This window comes from Aotus nancymaae, unplaced genomic scaffold (genome assembly GCF_030222135.1).
Source record: "Aotus nancymaae isolate 86718 unplaced genomic scaffold, 86718_ANA_hifiasm-v0.15.2.pri h1tg000029l, whole genome shotgun sequence".
In the NCBI taxonomy this organism is placed as follows: Eukaryota; Metazoa; Chordata; class Mammalia; order Primates; family Aotidae; genus Aotus; species Aotus nancymaae.
In genome coordinates this window covers 48,681,926-48,706,173 of record NW_026988442.1, presented here as the reverse complement: position 1 = coordinate 48,706,173, position 24,248 = coordinate 48,681,926, and the positions used below count along the sequence as shown (strand labels likewise).

Sequence of the window (24,248 nt, the reverse complement as noted above, 5' to 3'; positions counted from 1 at the left end):
CTGGAATAAGCATGAAAGCTCTCATTTCACAACCCCCACCCTCTGAACACACACAGACACACACTCCCCACCCACCACCCACCACATGGTTCCTCCATTGCTTAGCCTTTTTTTTTTTTTTTTAACATAAGAATGATGCACCAGGACAACTACAGAGTACAAAAGATGAATCTATGGATGTGACACTTGTAAAGGGTAACCCTATTTCACAAGTGAGATGGGACAAAAAAGAAAGAAAAAAGGCCATGAAGCAGTAACTGCTCACTGAATTACCATTAAATTGTAAGATTTACAGTCTAACGTACAGCAAGTGCATATCTAATGGAGTTTGTCCTCTAAAAGAATATAAAGTGAATCTTTGCAGTATGAGATGCGTGTAGGTGATGCATGTTTCTTTTTAATCTATTTTTTAATTAGGAACAAAAAAGTTAAAAACAAAAAAAGGACACACTGCAGAAACATCAGCAAAACCCTGAGGCAAACTTAGAAGCTTACTTAATTTTAAATGCACTTTATATTAATTACTCTCATTTTCTATCAAACTGAATTCATTCTTCCAAATACAAAATGTAAGACATATCATCAAATACATACAGAAAAATAAGAAGTGCCATTTTACAGGCAATATTAATACACGAACACTTAAACTTTTTGAATTGTTAAAATAAAAATCGCTGAGTCCAAATGTTTGGTTATATGTGGTGAGATTTTTTATGGCAAAATAAGACAGAGTTTATTAGTAATATTTTTCCATTTAATAAAGGCAAATAAATTTTTATGTTGCCAAAATGGAGAGAATTCAAATACAATGTTAATGTAATAAAACATCAGTCATATTATAGCAATGTTTATTTTTATTAATGCAACCTCCAAAAGAAATTGACTATTTTGTAGCAAAATTATTTAAAATACTGTAATTGATTGTTTAATAACCATTAAAAGCACATGCTATTAATCTTTTTTTTTTTTTTGTGGTGCTTTCTAAAGTAAACATTGGTGAAATAGTGCCCATTTTCACCTCATGACAGACAAACACCTAATAAACATATCTGGCCAGAGATTCAGTCAAATGGATAGTATTTTAGCAAAAGCTTTGGGATGAGGAAAAGTAGCTTAAGTAACATTTATTAGATTTATTTTGTTTATGTAAATAGGTATCTTATTTAAGCCCTATTGCAGAAGTCACTGCCCTTAAATACAGTAAAATATCAAAACTGTTACACCGATTTTGCAAATCTATGTTTTGCTCTTCTCACCTCTCTCCCACAGGATCTGAATTTTATTTTATAGGATTAACAAGTCACATATATGATCAGCAATGATATCCTTGTTCTTTTAAACCTTGGTGAATCAAGTTCGGTAAAGGTGAAGTAGTGGAATTATCAGTACAAGTAGCTGTGTCATCAGAGACCTCAGAAAGGTGCTGTATAGAAATGCCTAAATAAACAGCAGCATAAAGGATTTTTATATATGAGACATATACACACAGATGCCTCTCTTTCATACACACATACACCACATACACACACACATACACAGCCTGCCTCTGGTTATTAAAAATATAAAACAGAGGCACCACTGTATATAAACCAAAAGACATTTACTACTGCATGTAACCCAAAAGGCATTTATAATCTCCCTTCACATCAATTTTAACTTCAATTTTAGTTTAAATGATGTACCATTTTCTTCTCCCCCTTGCCAAGATATTTGAAAGATTATCCTAAAAATCAGTTGGTTAAAGCCCCTCTCTATGCTACAGTGAGCCGGAGAATTTCCAGCATCTGATGAGAACCGGTGGACCACCTGATACTTTTTCAGCAGGGTGATAAAATTAAAGGATGGTTTTGATTTGCTTGAAGGATTACTTCCCTTCCTTAATTGTTTAAAGTGCACAGTATTAACACAAAGGGGGGGGAAGAAAATTAAGAAGGTGACTGTAGAGCTTGAGCTAATTGCAAGCTGATTAGATTGTGCCATGCAACAGCTCTCCCTCCGTTACATACCATCACAAGCTCTGGTCTTTTCCACCCTGCTGCTGCAGCAAACAAGCTGATTTGCTAACAAAGTGGTCAGCTCGGGCACTTGCACAGCAGCTCACGGGGTCCACAGACGGCTGCTCTCCATGCAGAGAATCTCAAGCTCCATTTTCCAATCTGATTACACGGCTCCTTGTTCCAGAAGCCTTAAACCTTCATGGCAGTTTACCAACATTTTCATCACTTTTTTCTTTTACAAAGCAAAAGAACTGATAAGCTCTCAGGTACCCAGGATTTCATAGTCAATGGCTGGCCAGCAGCCAGCATTCCCTCACCACATAACTGTTTCGGGCCACACTGCATAAAGCAGACAGGATTTACCAGACTGCACAGAACTATTAGAATTTTGCCATGTGTTACAAGTAAGCAGCATGTTTCTGTTCTTACAGATGTCGACTATTGTGTCTAATCACATCTAGGAAGTACAGAAACCTGGTAAGTGCCCTGCCTCACCTCCCCCCAAAAAGAGGAAATGTAGAGCAAACCAATGAGCATATGCCCATGAATTCCACTACTACCCTAACTAACCTGTTCAGGAATTCTGCCTGGCAACTGCAAAGTACTAATTACTGTTTTTTAAACTCCTGGTCTGATTACCTAGATCAATTACCTGGACTACCATGAAACTGATCCTAGTGTCTTTCCATTAAAATCTTAAATATTGTGGGCCACTAAAAATAACTGATTAGCATCTTCAAACTTTGACAATTCTCTAGAACTTATAAAAGGCAAACCAAAAGATGTAGAAGTGAAGCACAAAATTTACCATCTAAAGCAGCTTCATGAGAATTAATCTTATACCCATTAATTCCCAGAAATCACATCAGGCAGTTAGCGTGAGTTTCAGCCTAATCATTCACATCCAAAAGTTTAAAAAAATGACCACTATAGCATTCCAAATTAAAAATTTATGCATACACTCTTTCTCCCATGTAATATTTTTCAAATTCATTTTTATCTACGGTCAGTGGCCCTAAAATGTGAATTTTACACTGAGATAATATAAATGTTCATTCATTGTGTGCTTCCTTTCAACCAAACAACAATAAACAAACAAAAAATAACAGAGCCTCCTTCAGCCATGACCGATAACTTTCTAACAAAGATAAAGAAAAGGAAAATAGCTTATAATGTGTGTGGCTATGCCTGGTTCCTTTTTGCATAATGTTGATCTATAATAAAGGGTTTGGGGAGGAGAGAGGAGAAGGAGAGGAGTCTGCAGTTATGGGAAAAATATACAACTCGGCTCACACAATGCCTCAGTACTCAAGCTCACCAGTGCGCTGACCCTCTGTATCCTGGAGTCATTAGCAAGAGTCCCAGCCCTGCCTCCAGGAGGGGGGATTTGAACTCACACACCAATGTGGGGAGATTCGGGATTTTTGAGCATGTCAGGCAGAAGGGTCATTCCTCCTTGCTGATGAGGAAGACGCCTGTCCCCTGGGGAGGGAAAAACTGGATGAGTGACTGTCGCAAGATTCAGGCAATGGACGTGCTGCTGACTCAGGAATGGACTCTGACAGCCACCCTGCTTCAGTCCAGACGCTCTGAGTGGGAGCGGTTTTAGGGCAGCAGCATTGACAGGTACATGAAAAGTTAGGGGAGAATGAATGGAAGAGAGAGGAAAGAGGGAATGAATGAGCTAATGAAACAGCAACTCCTTTTCCAGACATACACATACAAGAAATAAACATTTTCCTTTTTTACAAGTTGATACTGCTCAACAGATAAAAGATGTTTGTGGATATGCATTAGAACACCCACAGCATTTCTGAAAGGACTTTAAAAGAGGACACACATTTTAAAAACTGATAGGCTGGGGCTGGGTATATATCTACATCCACAATACTGCAAAAACCTATAAACTCAAAGAAAGTATACACATACGCCCCTATATGTATTTGTATGTGGGCGGTATTCTGCATAAATGACTGTCAACTTAAAATGCCATTCTCTAATTTATATGCAAATTCTACCTCTGGTTAAATAAAAACATATTTTAAGCAGCTTATAGTGCCAACACATTATTCCCATGAATGATTCCTAGTAAACTATTTATGCCAACTCTGGGGTTTTTTATGATTTATTGGATGGTGAACGAAACCACTTAAACTATAGTTGTCTGTATGAATCAGTAATTTTCATCTTTCTAATTAAAATGTAAACAGCGTAATGAAGACATCAAGTTTTTAGGCAAATGTCTCTTCCAGTGCCACTTGGGGTATGGTAATTACTGGAGCAGATCTATGGATGCTCCTGAATCTTCTACAAGTCCAGATTAAAAGCATTACTGCTAAACCTGGCTTTTTACACAAGGGAATTGTGTACTTTAACCCATTCCCAGTTTGCTTACATATGCACATTGGCACTACCTTTAAAAACTGGTCATTAAAAAAAAAATCAAAATGGAAAATAACAAAGGACGTAATTTATATTTAAAAACGTTGATTATAAAACATTTACTAGCAATCAAAACACTGGAACTAGATCCGCTCAAATTGGATTCCCTGCCATTAGCTTCTTAGGAAAAAAAGAAAAGAAAAACAGCAACCGAATTACGTCTACCTTAAATTTATAGAGCCAGGATCTGGGTTGAGGTGTGGGTAGATAAACTGACTCCAGATTCAAAGATAGTGTTCATTTCTAAGGTTTTTTTTTTTTTTTTTTGCTTAAATAAACAGTTTAAGTAAAAAAAGTATATGATTTACATATTAGCAAAATATAAAAAGTAATTATATATAATCCACGGAATGAAATCCTGTCATTTTCCCCTATCATATTCAAAAATTAAAAGTGCCTTTGATATAAAATTGTAATCTGTTTTCATTTTTATTTCTCTCCGGAATTCGTCAAAATTTATCCTAAAGCAAGTGACCTCTTACATGTGCTGAAGAAATACATCACCTCTTCTGCTTACAACTGTTAATTGAACTTCCCTCTGAAGCCTGTTTTTCCAAGTTATCCAGTACGTTGCTTTACATATTTACTGTCCAGCACTTGAATGTATTTTTTCCTAAAATTTTGTACCACCTGCCTTCTCCAAACACCCCTTAGAACTCTTTAATAATGTGGCTACCCTTGGATTGAGTAGTTACAACTGAAATCTGCAGTGATATGAAAAGTCTAAAATACATGATAAAAGGAGAATTATCCTCCCCATATTCCTTCCTCCACCCCTGGACTCAAAGTCCAAAGACTGACTGATGTGGTCAATTTTCATATTATTTTTACATGAATGCTAGGCATGTTGCTCAGGTTGACTATGGAATTGAGAATGAATAAGAAATGCGAATGTGTGTGGGGATGAGTGAGGCAGAGAAAGAGAACAATTTTTGCACTGTTGTGTTTTATTAGTAAAGTAATGCAAACAAATGAATGTAAATCCACCATCCTAGGGTCAGGGGAAGTGTTTAACCTAAAAGGGTTTTCTACTACTCTTCCACTTGAAAACATAGAAGCTTTTTCTTTTTCTGATGTGGGCATAGAGACATAGCATTTTGGGGTGATGGAGGGGTGGGACATTTGAGAGAAGTGTATTTCAGTAACATTTTTAAAAAAATTTAACCCCTTTGAGGGCTTTCAGAGGGAAAGAAAGCTGATTAAACAAGACCAAGTGTTTTTGTCGGCTTAAGGGTGATATCATAGTTGTGTTCAATATCAGAAGTGTTGCAAGTACAGGCATCATTTCTATTCGCTTTGTGCCAGAAAGGTAAACACTGGACTGCATTGTGGATTAAAACAATAAGAAATCCCTTTCCTCTCAGGCTTTCAAGGCCATGTTAATCGGGTGTAATTTTTAATGAACACTAGCTGCTTGGTACTCATTCAAGACATTTCATTAGAAGGTTATTCATTTAAAAATCAACGTTTCAACCATATCAAGCTGTAACCTTTCTTGAAATGTAAATGAATGGTTTAAATGAGAAGATTAATAAAAAAGGGATGTTCCAATTCCAAGCATGGCATGCTATGTATTTTTAAATTTGTCTATGCCAGATGCTGTCAGTCAGAACAAAAAACTGTCCAAGCAGACAATCTGTGCGTCTGAATGTTGATCATGTTGGAAAGTACAGGGGGGAGGGGGGAGAGTGTGTCAAGGATTCATGGTCCTTCATCTTTGCAGTAGAGCAAACACGTCTCTCAGTATAGCGACAGACAGCTGCTTCCACTTTCTAATGTGCCCTAACTTAGATCACTGAAAGAATTGTCAGCACTCAGAGAAACACACAAAGATAACACAGCCAGCTGCCATGGAGGGGAAAAACAGCACAGCTCAGAAGAAATGGGATTTGTTCCATTTGCATGATGCTGCCTCCCCTGGGCCCCTTTCTTTCAAATCCAAAGCACAAAAGACAACACTTAACATATTTGCTTAAAGATGACAACCTCATGTTGATTTCATTTGGATGTAACAGTGTCAGGATTACAGATATAAGAATATATTATATCTGTAACAGAGACTGACAAATGTACCCATCAGTGGAACTGTCTGATTCATCTGCTTATACAGCCATTTTACCATCCCAAGGGTGCCATCTAAGTAGTAACTTTAGAAGACTGAAGGTCTAATTTTATTACACCACATTTCAACCTACTAAACAATATTATTTCTAAAATAGATCATTTTTATTGGAAGTCTCCCTGATGAAAAATCCAGTAGACACCAGAGAATTTATGAACTGTATGGGTCCTTTGAACTCAATATACTGCCCATTTTAAACAACTTTTCTTGCTATATGGCAAAATCCCAGTATCAAATAAGTGAAAGTTAGAGAGCAAGAGAGAGATTATAGGTTTCGAGTGTCTAAGTATATTGATATAATAAACAGATTATATATATAAGACAGAGAGAGCAAGCGAGAAAGATTACAGATTATATGGATAACTATAAAAACATGCCTTACCTGGTCCATTTGAATAAATTCTTTCTAACCGCTTACTTCTGTCTATTCCATTATATATCTACCCTCAATACAGCATCCATACTTCAACAGCAGCTATATGAATAGTCATTGCCTGTCAATATCTTTTGTACATATACTCAATCTAATTTCCTGTTAAGGTTTTTTTTTAGGCAGAAGACATGACAAGAAAATAATTTAAAGATGCACTGGCTAGCTACTAGTCATTATAACACGTACAGCGAAGAAAACCAAGATTCTGATCTGAAGCCTACATACTTTTACAAATCTTTAATCTGTCTAACTTTATAGATTTCAAGTTTATTTCTTAAGTGAATAAAAAGATTTAGGATGATGTGATTGAATTGATTTATTTACATCTACATTACTTTGATTTACGTGACTGGAATTATGGTGGTAAGAAGGGAGACACAAGGAGAAGGCAGAGAGGAAGCAACCACTTTCTTCACATCAGCAATATATGCACAGACATAGGCACACAGACACGGACACACAAGTAAATTTCTAGGCACATGCAGCCCCACAACCCAACCAACCAATTTCCCATAACAAAATGCTGGCTCCCTGTGTGCCTGCCTTGTCCAAAGGAACGCTCTAGTGCTTGTTGCTATTTACTGGCAACAGTATAATGCACTCATTTGGTCTTGTTTTCTAAAATAGAGTTAACTGCTATATGTAAAATTTCTGCACAGCAGATGGTTACCAATGATAATTTTCCATTTGTTTAGTTTCTAGTAAGAAGAGGAAAACCTGTAGGGTAGTGATGCAAAGAAAAACTAGCAGCCTGCATGATAACCCAACCAGTGCCAGAATATGCATTTTTTTAAAAAACCGAAGAATCACTTTGATCACTAGCACATCGAGACTAAAATTTTGAGGGATGCGGTGAGGTTATTAACTTCATTCCCATCCATAAGGCAAAATGCATTTGAACAATTTATTTCTTAGTATAAAATCCTCTAAAATTTAGCCTCTATATATTTTTAAGTGATCAAAGTTTCTAGAAGCAACTTATTATCACCATTAATGCTTGTCATTACCCAAGCTAAAATCACTTTATTATTTTTTTTAACCTCTAAGTAGCCCAGTTGTCCAACAGAAAATGGGAAATAGGACCCATTTGTGGACAAGTGCACATGCACAGAAAATTAAGCTGTAAATATCTGGACCAAGTTATTACTGGAATCTGGAAACATCTGGGGCTACAGAATAAGCTAAGCCCCATTTCTACAATGTCCAGGTAATTGCTTAAATGATTTAGACCTTACTGTTTCTATTAAAAATGTCTTCAAAGAAAAACATTTGTAGGCTTGATTCTGCAATAAAAACTGGTATCTGATTTCACTTATACAAAATCTTGTGAAAGATGCTACCTATCTTCAAGGACATATGCATGGCTAAACTAAACCCTGGACAAAGACAGGGCTAAAAGAAGGCGTGGTCGACCACTGAATGAAAACAATTGTATCATGAGAGCACATTTTAGATGTTTATTTGTGATTAGTTTCTATTCTAATCGAAAGAGTCCATTAGAAAACATTTTTTTCATGCATATAGGACAAATATATTTAAGCCATTTTAGGGTAAACTTGGACCTCAATATCCATCTTCAATTTTAGTTCTAATTAAATTCTCATAAATCTTGTTTACTGACACTTCAACTGAATATCAAACCAAACCTAACCCATAAGGGACAAATAAGTGCCACCTCCAAGACAGACTTGTACCACTTAGTCAAGAATCTGGAAAGATATTTAAATTGGTTCACTTAGATGGTGTCTGTATGGAGCTACGAACTGGTCCATTCAGAATGAAAGAGCTTTTAACACTGTCATTTGTTGCAAAGACAGGTTGCTCTACTGAACAACACACACACTCTACACACACACACACTTGCATCCACGCACGCACAGGTACATGTGCATATGTAGATGTATTGACCTGAAATAATTTTATCTTTTATTTCAGATCTTAGGCCAAGAGGACAAATATAGTTTCATATTTTTCAGTAATTGCCATGTCTAGATCTAGCTAAAAATTCAATTACTGACAGCTGCCAACAATGCATATAGGGGTAAAATAAATAAATAAATAAAAAGGAAGGGAGGGAAGGAGAAAGGAGTGAAAGAAGGCAGGCAACAAAATAAACAATTAACCACTGACGTTTGACCATGGCTCATAGTTTGTGGCCACCAACTTACATGATTACATTGGAGAGGAATCACCCAATTTTCCTCTACCAGAAGGGTAAAGGAAAATTTGGGTGGCATTTTATAGGTAAATAATTTTCATGAATATTTTTATTAGTTTAAAACTCCACAACTTCCTGATTATAAACCAAGTAGAATTTTAAGCCTCTGTCTTTTAAATATTCCCTAGATTTAATTTGGTTATTGGCAAGCTACCACCACAAGGCTTTATAATTTGTGGTCTTTACTCTCAATCTGATGGCTTTTAATTTACATTTTGACAATTTTATCTTACTTGAAGTATACGGAATGATGTCTAGAAAACCAGAGAGTCTATTTAACAAAAGAATTAAACACATGGGTCTTCACTGTTGTAGTCAAATTGCAAAAATGCTTTTGCTACTTTTAACATATTGTTTCACAATCTTTACTGTTCTACCTACAGTATACTGTACTATTAGAGCTCTTTGCTGAAGACACAGTGTTTTCATACAATTAACTAAGCAACATTTGTCCATTGTAGCTCACTAAATGGCACATCTCTGTAATAATTCAGGTTCAACAATCAGCACTGCAGATACTTTCCTCTACATAGAGTGTATGACATCAACCTAGATTTCGACATGAAGTGGTAAGATAGCATCTAGAACTTTTCAGCTCTCAAGAGCCCAAATTGGAAGAAAACGAGTGAGCTTTCAGTAAAGGTTATAGGTTTTCTTAGTAAAAATTGTGTTTTTAAAAGAATGACAATAGAGTCTTTGTTTTTTTTCTGGGTTCTTTGATTTAAGCAATGTGAGCAAATGCTTTTCTCTGGTACATCTTTAGGTTAAAAAATACAAATGTAAAGTAGAAATCTTGTCAAATACTACTGCCTAACTCATTACAATTTAACATTTGATCAAACTGAATTTGCCTTGGAAATACTATAATGCTATTTATTGTAACATTCATGGCAGATTTGAGAAAGTAACTGACCCTTCCACAAGCACAGAAATCCAACTGGTAAAGCTACGAACCCCTAAAAGACAGAGTTATTGGTTGGAATCCCAGCTAAATTGTTTACTGCCAGGTATTTAGCACAAATTAAATTAATAGACACTGTTTAGTTAGAAAAAGGGGCCAATTAAAATGTTAACCAAAAACATTCATGAATTAAGTTATCATATCAACTGTAGATCAACTCGTTTGCATCTCACATTTTACCACCCAATGTCATCATATTTCTCAGGAAATCTGTCTTGAGTACTGAAAGGGCACATATTTGCAACTGCCTATTTATCAGAGAAAGGACAAGATAGAAAGAAATGCTTTAGGAGGTACTTATTTCCCACGTTCAACCAAAGGCAGAGTAGCTGTCAATCAACTCTACATTGGTAAGAAGTCAATCTGGAAGTCTCAAAGTCTAATATTTTATGATTCTGTACCCTCAAATTTTTCCGACTGCAAACACATGAGAAAAAACTATTTCAAAAGAAAATAGTGATTTAAAGCTATCTGTTATACCTATAATAAAAGTAGGTATAGATTTATATTTTATAAGATTTTAAAGATAGCATAATAATTTTTTTATAAAAGAGTTTAAATGCTCTCCTATATAGAGATACAAAAATAGAATTAATGACTGTAAGCTCCTTTTAAAGTATGCAATTATAAAACTATTTTTCAGGGTTATAAAGTCTTTCTTTGGTAATAACATTACATAAAGAATATAGAAGTTTCAATTTTTTTAATGAAATACACAATTTTCAAAGATCTATTCTTTAAATATTTTAATAGCATCTTTCAATTTTTTAAAGTAAGATTAATAAAATATTAACCAAGTGATAGTCTCCTATGCTTTCATCAATTCAATTCACCAAATATTTATTGAATATCTATTATAGGTCTTATACTATAAACACACGTTGAAGAGATTAAAAATAAAAATGAATTAGATGTGTCTGCTCGCAAGGAATTTACAGTTTCATAATACAGAAACACAAATGCCTAGCAATCTGTAGTAGAAGAAAGATGATGGTAAGTGATCTAAAGGAGATATTTCAAATGTTCTAGGGGACAAGTAAGTAGATGTCAAAATCAATCCTAATTAGGGTGCCTCAAAGAAGTCTTCACAGATGATGCAACATCTGACCTGGATACAAAAGTCCTAGTAGGATTTCAACAAGTGGAGAAGCACATGCCAGGAAGTGAAAAGAAGGTGAACAAAGACTAGTTGCTGATAAAGTACAGGAAAAAAGGTATTGCTTTCCAAAGGTATTGATAAAAATCCACTTTCATACTAAATATTTTAAGGATTTGAGGTCCCAACTCCACTGCTTATGTTAATCTGATTGCCACTCTATTGAAATCTCTTACAGGGGAAAAGCATTAGCTAACTAATACCCATCGACTCTTAAGATATTAGAATTGCTGACACTTTTGCATGCAAACAATTAGTAAGCATATTTAATGAATGCTTATCATCTCTGCTGATGGGTTTAACAAAGTAATAAATGGTCCTTGAGCTTTCTACATTGTTTCCAAGATAATTTCTGGAGCTTTTTTACAAGAAACAAAAATATTTTGCATCTTTTAAGTCACTAGCAAGGGTCCAAGTTACTTGAGTTTACTAGTCCAGGACAAAGCGGTCATGGAGTATACAAAACTGCAAGAAATCTTAATAGTCGTCGGATCACCTCAATCATCTCTTCTTTTATAAAAAAGTAAACTAAAAAGCTAAGGCTCAGAGAGGTTGAATGGCTTACGCAAGGCAACAAAATGATAGACCATGGGCTTCTGCTAATACTGTCCTTCATCATTCTTATTTTACTGAGGTGGTCTTATAGCCCTGGTAGAAATGTTTTCAAAAGTCTAGATAGGTTGTTGAACTTCAGCCAGATAATGAACTATCTGTATATGTCATTAGTATATTCAGTTCTGAATAGATATCTTTATTTTCATAACTTCAAACCAGGAAGAATGATGTTTTTTAAAAGGTGAAAAGTTTAAGATCTCCTGAGATGTGTAAACGTTTGGTTTACATTAGAGTCATTTGAGAGCTTAAAATTTCATATAATTGATCTGGTGTAGGGCTTTGGCAAAACTTTTTTATTGTTTTTTGTTTGTTTGTTTGTTTTGGGTTTTTGTTTGTTCATAAAGTTACAGCTAGCATTTACTGAGTTGATACAAAATTTAACATCAAATTTTTCTAAAATCAATTCAAAGTATTAACTCCTTCAATGATTCGAACTTCCATAATGGCAAATAAATACATTAGTTTCCAAAAGAAGTCTTAAAAGACATGTACCTCCATCTGCCATGAATTTTCTTGTCACTTCATTTGTGGCCTAAACAACTTGAGTATGTTGAGAGAGAGAAAAAAGAGTCTGAGAATAATTTGAACCATTTTTAAAGGCATGTATATGTTTCCATGCTTTTAAAATTACGAGGAGAAAAATGAGAATAGTTCTTTTAATTTGCATACTCACAAATCCCATATAGTCAGGATTTGATATAGAATCAGTTGTTCCTAAAATGGAGAATATAATTTGTTAAAATAGTGCTACATGCTATTTACTGAGTACTGGTCAATGATTCTTAATAAGTAATAAGGGTTATTTTACATCATTAATATTAGGATTTAATTTATAAAATTGCCAATATCATTTTGAGTAACAACCACATGAAAACAGTCTTTAACCTTAGCCTTGCCTCAATGACTTTCTCGGACTTGTGGCTACTTCCCCTATTCCTACATATTGTCTTTCATGAAAAAGGGTAGGTTGTCCTTGACAACAAATGTTGTTTTATTTTTCTCTAATATATAGCCTAACATTATCCTCTTAATTAATTCAAACTACCTCTCATGATCTAAATATCATATTCCAGTGGCCGAAATGAAATTTTGTTTTCCAGCTGATCAAGTAATAACCAGCCTTGCAGATAAATATCATAAAAGGAAAGAAAGAAAAGAAAAATAACAGCTCTTCAAAACAGTACATAGCTAGGTAGGTAGGAAGATGGCTGAGACAGAGAGGTTCTTGGTGAGTGTGCAAATAGCAAAATAGCAGAAAACATTTTCCCTCTAGCCCTAAGCAAAGGACATCAGCAGGCTGTGGTTAGAAAATACAGACAAATATTTTTTAAATATGTATTAAAGTATACATGTATATTCCAATCATATATGAGCAACACCTCCCATCTTAGTGGTTGTGGCATTTTGGTGCAGTAGGGTAAAATTTCAAGGATCTATCATCACATGGTGGTAAAACTGTAGGTTTTTACCCATCATTATACACAAACCTATACTATATGTTGTACTGTCCTTACTAGATATCTTCAAAAATCAGTAGTACCAAATAGTTTACCCATAAGCTCTTTTTACTTTGATGCTAAAATAAAACAAGACAAAAATCAAAAAAGTAAACAAAAAAGGCATTATTGCACTGCATACACTCATTTAGAGACTTATTAAAGAACAAAACATAATAAAAAGCTTTCAATATTAAATTTTTACAATACTTTAACTGCCAAGACTGTTACTGATGGAGATTTGACACCTATGTTTTAAAAAAATTCTCAAAAGAATTTTGCTTATGTACAACTTCTACTTTTTCTAAAGAGATAGCAGCTCTGACTGAACATCTATTTCTGAACAAAATTCTACTATCTTACCATCCATGAGTAAATTCATATGGATAATTGGTTGATTAGTACTATCAGAATTATAGAAAACATATTTTTCCAATTAGGTAACACTTATTATATTCATAGTATGTTTAAAATCTTCTCAGAAAAAGAAAAAGCACTGTTCATATAGGCATAGAAAACTCCAAAGCTGGTAATATTTTTTCCTTCCAGTTTGTCTGACAAGGATTCAGGCCATTTGGGGTCCCAATGTCTATATTTGGGTCCTATCAGTATTTCCCTCCCCCAAAATGCTGCTTAATCTTCTGAATAATGCAAATAAAAATCTCTCTTTAAAAGAGAACTTTGTACTGACACTACTGGCATAGGATACCACGATAAGGGCAGGGGGAATAAGACCCACATCTTTTGTAAGTTGGGCCTAAAATTGACTCCAGATTTGCAAGTCATGAACAGAAAGTCAGTTTTAATATAGATGTGCTTTAGAAAGTAAAAATGGCGATTATTCTTAACAAGTTACATATTGGGTATTATTCTTAAAAAATGACTCATAAAATATCTTTTTAAGTACTTAAAGTCAAGAATATGTTCTACTCTTTTACCTCTGCTTGAATGTAATTTTTCATTTCCAGGAAAGGATACATTTTCTAACTAACCCCCTTAACCTAATTACTCATAAAGAAATAACAAAAGTGTCCCTGACATCAATACCTTCCCAAAGAAATATATCTATGCACATGCATGAGAACATATTCCATTTAGATAATCAAAACTGTAATTTTTATTTAAAAAATTCCCTTAGATCCATGTAATTCCTAGCAGTAAAATTTATCAAAAGCACTTAGTTTGCAAACAATAAGACTGCCATATCTATAGCCTTATTTCTTTGTCCATATACTTTAATTGAAAAGTATGAACTATTAAGCATAAAAGAATAATAGTACTGTTTATTTCATAGTATTTGCTTGATCTGAAAATGGGGATTATAATGAAAATGCCTTCAATCTTAAGGGAACCTTTTTATCCTACTCAGGATAATTATCTTGTAAGATTAAAATCAGTGAATCATACCTAATTAAGATTTATAATTTAGCGTCATTGAGGTATATGATCTAAGAGAAAGTTTACAATCTTCAATTTGAAATGGAAAGGGAAAAGAAATTAACACATGAAAAATAAAAAAGCTATTTTTGGCATAACAATATTCTATATTGCCACTTATTTACCCAGATTCCTAGTTTGATCATTTTTAAAACAAACATTTAAAATGAAAATACAACATTCCAAAGTATAGGAGTAAAGCAGGAAACGAAGACTCCCAATTGAAATTATACTACAGAATTTATAGACAGAACACAGAACATTAGAAAATATGAATAGTGGCTAACTACCTACTAAAATATTTCAAGTTTGCAATGCTTAGTAAAAATAACAAAATAAATAAATAAATAAAATTTTTTTTAAAAAGATTCCTAAACTGTGGGGTAAATTTTTAGTTAAATGGGACACTGTTAAAATAGTTATTTCCAAGCTTTCTTTTATTAAAGTGCCTATCAGTGTGGAGAGCGATGCCTTGTTGTTACACAGGGCAAAGATTTTTCTTCTTAGAAAGTCTCACACATAGCATTTCTCCCCACAAAGTCTAACAAGGCATTCAAAATAAGTTCAGTTTTTTTCTTCCTCAAAAATATCTTTAAAGCCCCCCACTTTCACCCCAGTCTTGGATTACATAAAAGAATAGTTACTTTTTCCAAGCTCTTTGATATTTCCCTTCCTGGCAGAGTCATCTGATGTGAGAAATATCTTTTGAAAATAAATGGTGCAACTTCAAGTGCACTCAGATCCATACTTGCTGGACATTCCATCATATCTCAGTTTTGATTTGAAAAAGCCACTTGACTTCAAAATTCAGTTTTAGGTATCTCAGTATGAAGTTTGATCTCATTGATAAGTACTATGGGATGCAACAATGTAAATGTTTTGTCCACCTATCAGCACAGACTGGTCAAACCAAAGGGATAAAGGAGTCATATGACTCTAATTTTCGGGGTCTGGGGGGTATTGAAATACAAGTTGACAAACTGAGTCCAGGATTTGAAAATAGCATACTGCAACATTAGTGTTTACTGCATGAAAGAGCTACTTTTCATCTTTAACGCAGCTGTCACCACATGTTTATATAGCTAAAACACCACTTTGTAATGTCAAAGTATCAATACTGATACCATTATAACAAGGTTATTTGGAGGGTTTGCCCTTCCTTCCTGTCACTCAATGAGTATGCTTTCACTTTTTTAATGCTCAGTAGTTTGTATTAGATAATATAGGATTTCTACATTAAAAAAAAAAAAAAAAAAAAAAAACCTCATTTTACTTGTTCCTTAATCTAGGAGGGGCAGTGCCAGTGCTTGGTAATAGAGAACCTCCTTGGCTCTTACTGCAAATCTCACTGAAACCCTCCCAACCTAATTATTCTGAGCCTGGGAATAAGTATTGAAGTATGTACCTACATGTAACTCATTTAAAAAAAAAAAGTTCCTTTTAAGAATATTTACACAAGAATTCACGTGATATATAGGAGATATATGAAGACATAGGGCAAGACGAGACAAAAGCAAATACTTCAATCCCCAGTTCGGGTATAGAAAGAGCAGGAGATATTTAGTGGTCCATTTTCCATCAGTTTTAGTAGTATCTTCTTCGGCAGATGCATATGGAATCATTGTGGAATAGTCAGTCTCCAATAGGAAACCTAGTGACTTCCACAAAGTTGGCCCCAGATAAAAGTCTGTAGGTGATGAAGGCAGGGCTGGCCTCATTGACCTATCATTTGTGCAGGCACACAGTCCCCCTCCCCCCAACACACACACACACACACACACACACACACACACACGCCCCCACCCGAAGGGCCCTGCATTTTGTTTAATGCTCTGTGTTGCTGTCTTTAAATTAATTTTTGAACAAGGTACCTCACATTTTAATTTTGCACTGGGACTCAGAATTATGCAGCTGTCCTAGAAGAAGGTAAAAATGTCTGTAAATGGTGAGGATAAGTCAAAACATAAGTAGAAAGTTTAGAACAACATACCGAAATCCACGGCTTCACATTGCACTACTTTTAAAATGTTATTTGGCATGTTACTATTTCCAAGAATAATATTTCATCATGAACTAATGCATGAAAGTAGAGGTTACCCATTGTCAGATTAGTGTACTCTCATACATGGATGGCATTTAATTATCAGTTGTTTAAAAAGCATCCAGTTGACATAAGACAAACATTACTTAAATCGGGAAAAACTATATATATATATATATAGATCCACGTAATTCCTAGCATATATATATATATGAATGGAGTAAAATGCAGTTTCTGTTCTCGTGCCAGGAATACATCCACAAGCAGAATGGAATAAGTATATAAAATGCCAGCAGAAATTAAAACATATAGGAAATTAAAGGTATTTTTAACATTATGAAATTGGATAAAAGAAAACATTTTATAGGTATTTTATATTTTATATTCTATAGTAAAAAAAGCTTTATTGTAAATTGTATATCCTTAATAACTGTTTGAATAAAAGCTTCTCATCCTATGAAAATGAGAACAGAAACCTAGTAAAAAGCAAATTTTCCAAGATAATAAAATATACTTTCTAAAAAACATTTCCCAACACAAAAATACCAATACTTAAGCTGAACTATAGGGTAAAAAGAAGTTTAACCTTGGCCCTTCATATAATAAATCATGCATTCTGTTTTCAAGATGTATCAGTTTCAAAAATGATTGGAAGCAGTGATACTATAAATGCATTGTGAAAGTCATGAGAGCTAAAATATGAGCAAACATATCCATTTATACATACATTTAACATAAATACATCTAAATTGAAATTCTCCTTTGGATTTACTCCTTCTGATATACCCCGAAACAACAGCCCACCATATGCAATGTTAAGCAAAGTGTCAATATTCAAATAACAAGACAACAAGCAGATTTGTTGCATAAAATATGTAAATATTATTAACAGAAAGTGCCATATGATATCTTGTGTTTTGATGGTTTCTGATCACCTATCTTTTCTGCCTCCTCAGTCTCTTAGCTACTGTTGTCAACAGGTACTTACGGATGTGCTGTACTGAGGCAGCGCTTCTGAGCGGGCACCTGTGGTGCTGCCCTAAGAAAACATGGCATACCTCTTGCTTTTGATTTGTTTAAAAACTAATACATACCATGTATTTTGAGCATATTCTTGTGTACTCCTTATTTCTACTATTTTACTTTTTAAAATAAACATATCTAAAATAAAATTGCCATTTAAATGATAACATCAAAAATATCAAAAGGATCAGTAATCAGCAATCATACCAAAGCAACTATGCTTAAAATTTCTACCAGAGTTAAATGAAAAAGTTAACGTTAAAAATTCAAGTTTAGGAAAAAAAGAAGAAAATGACAAAATCCAACCATGGAAAAACTGGCCATTTATTTGCAGTCTGTTGAAAACATTCTTTCATTTTCAATAAACAAAAATGTAGGTACAATCTCTCTCTCTCTCTCTCTCTCCCCCCTCTCTCTGCCTCTCTCTCCCCTCTGTGTGTGTGTGTGTGTGTGTATGTGTGTTTGTTTGTGTGTGTGTGTGTTAATTGAAAGGCAGAATAATTTGGGACTTGTAAGCTTCCAAGTGGTACCCCCAAATAATTTCTAAGTTCAACCGATTTCACTAAAACATTAGCTCTTGTATATCTCAAAAGAAAGACACATAAGTTTTTTTGACTGAGAGTTAAAATTTGTATCATTTTCTGTACCATTTGTTTATTCTAGTTTATCAATAATGCAAGAAAAACAGCAGATATGCTGATTAATCAAGTTTTATCTATCAGTAGCATATATCAATATTTCAACAAACTGCAGAATAGTTTCTCCCAATCAAAAATTTATAAATCAATTTAAATTCCTGGTAATCAAATGTATTAACTCTTCAACAATGAACATAGTACTTTATAAAGAGTAGTATGTGAAATTTGCACTCAAGAATATATTGATCAAAGGTAAAACAGTACCTTTTTATATCTATTAAACCAAGGTTCTAAGAACTAGAAAGTTCGAGACATAAAAGCCTTCAATTGTTTCAAATACACCTAGTAATTCTGCTGATTTTGGACCATTAAAACTGATTACTTAATTAGGCAATCATTGAAGGCATACAAACACTCACACAAACAAAAACAGGGAAGTATTAGCATGGCTGTCTTCACCTTGAGATGAAAATTCTGAAAAAACAGTACAGACTCTCAAACTTTGTGTATCTGTCCCTATTGCATGAACTGAGCAAGATACTAATTTCTAAAAGGTGACAACCAGAAGCTCAGGAAAAGAAAGAATTAACCCATAATGAAATTACCCATATTTTTTCGGGTGGTTTATATTTAGACTGTCTTAGAAATGCCAAGTAATAATACAGATGGTCTCTACAGATTCTTGGAAATACCACCTCTTTTCTTCCCTCTGGTTACACTCTTATAGTATCATCTAAAAGTAATTAATGAAATTTCTGCACTCTTGTATATTTATCAGAAGCAACTACCTACAAAAAGGTTTTCAAAGTTCCTGCCTAACATGAATAAAAACCAAAACAAAAAATATTTTCTGTTTATGGGAAGGAAAAATATCAGCCCTGGAAACTCAGCTGCAGGAGTCTTAAATACAACGAAAGAATAAAACCCCCTACTTTCACTCAGAAGATATCAGATACAGTTTTAAGAATCTCACTGATTCAATACAGATTGAAGAAAGAAAAATACTGTATTTTCAGAAAAAAAAAAAGTGTTTCTTGAATTAATTCCAAACAGACTCTATAAACTGTTTTCAGAAGAGAAAAGCAAATCAACTTACACATACAGTTTCCAAACAGAAGTCTTACCCTCTTCCAGGAAAACAACAATAAGACTTTATTACCCTGCTATGATTCTTTCATTTCAGACATGATTAATTAGCAAGTATTACATTTCTCAAAACTCCCAACATACTCTTCCCTATTTATTTGATGATAGACTCACATGAAATAACAAGTTGCCTCCAGCAATGTAAGACAAGTATCCAGAAACTCTATTTCAAAGGAGAAACACTTCTTTCCTATCTTTGCCTCCCAGAATGAAGCAGGCTGCTTCTAACTGCTTTCACAATGATTTTTTCAACTTAGTCATTTTCCTAACAATACTTTCTAAATTTTAAATAATGCATACAACATATTCATTATTCAAGAATACATAGTATGCTTAATCTGATACCTCTATTTTTAAGCTGAAATTCCAAAGGACTTATGTGTCCATGTAGTTTATATTGATAACCATAAACATGCACAATTAATAAACAATAGAGACGATGTGTGCAAGCATGTTTTGGGACATGGTTTTTGTAGAAACAATGTTTCTTTTCCAAATAAAAGCTAATTTGTCACAAATATAATGAAAATAAGAAGCAAGAATGAAGGAGTAAAAGAGAGGGAGAAGAGGATAACTAAAATTCGAATGAATGAAAAACTCTTGACTCTCTTCATATTCTTCCAAAATACTCTTTCAAAATAATTTACATTTTGAACAATCTATGTTCAAAATGTCCATTCCATGTGCACCAAGAAGCCAGCCAAAATATATGTATTACATACGTATATTTTAACAATCCTCAATTTATAAAGTCTGGGATTTCCCCTTCAACCTTTCAACTGTTACATCCAGAAAACTTCACACATAGTGAAATCCTAATAAATAGATCCTGTTGGTTCCAGGAAACATTTTAAAAAATCTATACTGGTCAAAATATCCTTGCTTTTTTTCTGTTGTATTAAATTTAGGATCAAAAACATCAAAGCAGCTTCCACCTCAGAACTAACTTTTAGAGGATCAATGTGACAAGGCAGTCCCTGATAGATGTTTCTCTTGATAAACGACTTGTTCAAAAGAGACATTGTAGCTTTCATTTCCTGACCACAACACACTTTTAATTTGCAACAGCAGAGCTGCCAGAGTGTGAGCACTTGCCCACTTTCTAGTCTTTTAGGTTTGTAGCTCTGATTCCTTTAGGCCACACATTTGAGACAAACAAAATCTAAAAATAATCAGAGTAAAGAATTAGAAAGTAGGAGCCACTAATGCCACTTTATACATATATACAAGTGTCTACTTTATATACATGTATATAAACTTTCGCACCTAGAATTCTAATATATGATAACAAGGCTCCTAAGTTAACATCATTTGCACACTGGACATTTAAACATAGGGAAATGAATTATGTGACTATTATTTAATAGTAAGCAGAGACTTAAGAGGGTGGCAATTTACACACTCAAATCTCCTGTTAAATGTCATGAATTATATAATTGCCTATGCCAGTATGTTTTTTATGAATTATTGCAAGGATTGTTACTAGTACTACCTAGAAATCACATTTAAGTATCAATACGGTGAACAGTCAAACCATCCAATTTCTGCTCTCAGCACATTGTCCGAGTTCCGATTTAAAATTTATAAATGTAATATCCTCCTCATCACAGGCAGCAGCCCAATCTGCTCTGAATATATATTACAGCTTTAACATCACAGAGGGAAATCGCCCATCTGGCAATCCCATTCGCTCCAACAGCTCCGGGGGAAAAAAAGCTGTGCTCTCTCCTCCTTAAAACATTTCTCAGGGCAAATTATGTGCATCTAAAATAAACAGTCTTCTTATTGATCGCTTCAAAGTCAACAAGTTCCAAATGCAAAATTCAATCAAATCCTTCCTATCGTGTAAGTGTGGTGTGTATTTAGCTCAATAGTCACCAGGGTCCAACCAGAAGTGTATGTCGCGCAACGGGTCTTGTAGTTCCTCTCTTCGAATTCACATTTGTGTTAGGAGAGAGCAGTGATCACGGCTACACTACAGACCCCTGGCAGATTTGCTCCACTGTTATTTCTTTTTTCATATTCTCTCTTTCCTTCTTTCTTTCTTTTGAGGAGGAATTAATGGTCATGGGGTAAATATAACAAATAGAACAACGACAACAACAAACGCCAGTTTAAAGTGGACACATCCTTTGGTTATGCAAAATACTTTACATCTTTTTGTTGTTGTTCCCTCTCAGTTTTAATTGAATATCACAAAATGTACACAGGGCACTGCCACAAGAGCTATTGAAAGCCCCCCTCTCACTCCATTTAACTGATCTTTTTTTTTTTTTTTTTTGAAAGAAAGAGGAAAGAGCGATTTCAAATGAAGTCAATTTCAGTGCCTGATTATTTAATTCTGTCACAAGTTAAAAGTAAAAAGCGCTGACAGGCAGACAAGTCAATGGAAAGGGGAAAAAACCCTACCCCTATTCTTTAAAAGGCATCAAGGACTTTGGGCAATCAAAATATATATATTTTTATTTTTATGTAAAAGATACCTCTTCACTCAGCGTCCCCCCCAAAAAAAAAACACACTCTGAAGAACCGATTACTCCACAAAGTGCAATCATCGAGAGCAGATAGTCAAATTGCATTAATAGATTGAGAAAAATAAAATTTCCATCCAGTCCTGTTCCTGTGTGTGTACATATATATATATACTTTCATTAGTTAGTAATCTTTCCCAACACTCCTGCTCTCTCCCCTTTGCCCAGCCTCCCCCCTCAAGAAAATAAAAAAAAAAAAAACCCACACTGAGTTTGACTAATTTACATACTATTTGACTTCAGCAGTTATATAGTGCATTACTAGTAACATGCAACTTCTGGATGACAGCTAAAACCGATAAAAGTGGATTCAAGTAATATATTAATCAAAACTGCAATATACAAACAAGTGATAGCAAAAGAAAAAGAGCATGGTGACATTAAACATATATTTAAAAAAAAAAAAAAAAAGGAATTCTATATCATGAGCAACTGTTTGCCAAGCAGTCTTCAATGGTTTTATCATGCTATTTCATTTGTCTTTCCTATTTAGATGCAAAGGAAGTAAATTCCAAAACTGACATACCATAAACACTGGTGCTACTGATCATTTCTTGCTGGCAGCACAAAAAGCTGAATTGGATTTCTCACAAGCAGGAATTCCAAAGGTTGCTTTTCATTAAAGCCACTTTTCCTCTCAGCTATCAAATGTCACTGCCTTGAAACGTGGGCCCTTTCGTCAGGTATTCATTTAACCTACATGCATATAATTAAGGGGGAAAGCAACATCAACAAAAAGGGGATCTCAGATCACAGGAGAAGAAAGAAAGGAAAAAAAGCACATGACCAGGAATGCAAGTCCATGTCAATTTCACTCACTCCCATTGAAACTAACAAGAGCTCCGGGGAGGACGGTAATAGGATCAGTGGATTGTATATACCATTAAATTATACATCTTTCTCTCCCGTTCCTTGCCAACAATACGCCCACCACGCTGTACCCCCTCCTAGATGATGTGCTTACATTTTTCTGCAACCGATCTTCTGACATTTTCTCGTTCCCCCAGCCACGAGATTGTAATTTAACCTCAACTTTTTGTGTGTGTGCAAGATTCTTATTTACACTTCTTATTTACTTAGAAGTTAGTTCCCGAAGAAAGTCTAGCCCCACCCTATGGCTCCGCTTTCTTATTTTTCATTTTTGAAGTAAAAAGATAGTAATAAGTAAGCCCAATATAGCGAAAAGCGAGATTCTTGCAATCGCGAACTCTTAATCCCATACTATTGTTACAATGATTAAGCAGCAAAAATATGCATTATAATGTTTCAGGGCTACTTTGAACAGAGAAATTGGACAGCAGGTTGGCGTACAGAATAGAAACGAGTGCAAATCGAATTTAATGTTTACGGCACAACTCGAAGATCTCTCTTTATTACAGGTCTTGTATGTATTTATATTCTTTAAAAATAAAACAAAAACAAATTTAAACAGATGGTAGAAAACTACGAAGCTCCTCTTACCTGAACGCGCGGAGAGAGAACCCGATAGGTTAGCGTAGCATCGATCCGATGTGTTTGCTGATGAATGGAAGCTAGGGTTAAGTGAAAGTGCCTATGATTTGAAATCATTCCAAGTTTTTGAAGGGAAGACGGACTGCAGCCTCTGCCATGTTGGAATTTCAAACCCAAAACAGCTGCTTGGAAGGAGCCAGCATGCCAGAGGCTGGGCGCAGGCGCAGAGCGCCGCCGAGCCAAATTCAAATCACTTTCACACTAAGAGCCAAAGATCAGTTTTCAAAGGAGAGAGGGAGAAAGAGACGGAGGCTGCCGTGAGGGAGAGAAGACGGGAGGCAGTGGCGAGAGGCGGGCAGTGGAGAGAGACGGGCAGCGGGAGGACCGGGAGGGAGAGGGAGAGGCGCTCGGAGCCCGCGGAGCTGGAGGGGGAGAAAGGGAGGCGGGAGGCGAGCGGGCGAGCGAGCTAGAGACGCGCCAGAGATTCATGGGCAGGGAGGGCTCAATGGCCGCGCCGCGCCGGCCGGCCGGCCGCTCGGG

At 34.9% G+C, this 24,248-nt stretch overlaps 1 protein-coding gene across 6 annotated transcripts in view; it reads right to left on the bottom strand.

Moving 5' to 3' along the window:
• The window catches only part of FIGN (fidgetin, microtubule severing factor), a 131,672-nt gene extending 107,691 nt beyond the window's left edge, over positions 1-23,981 (bottom strand). For 2 of the 6 annotated variants that reach the window (XM_012440639.2, XM_012440641.2), the window contains exon 1: positions 23,718-23,981. Coding sequence is in view for 1 of the 6 variants with exons in the window: in XM_012440637.2 (XP_012296060.1) it covers positions 22,783-22,807 (25 nt within the window). In the remaining 5 variants the exon portion in view is untranslated. Of the gene's footprint in view, positions 1-22,782; positions 22,953-23,717 lie in introns of those variants that run through there. The other 4 variants (XM_064382667.1, XM_012440638.2, XM_012440637.2 and 1 more) reach the window with 3 other exon arrangements.
• Positions 23,982-24,248: the final 267 nt, after the last annotated feature.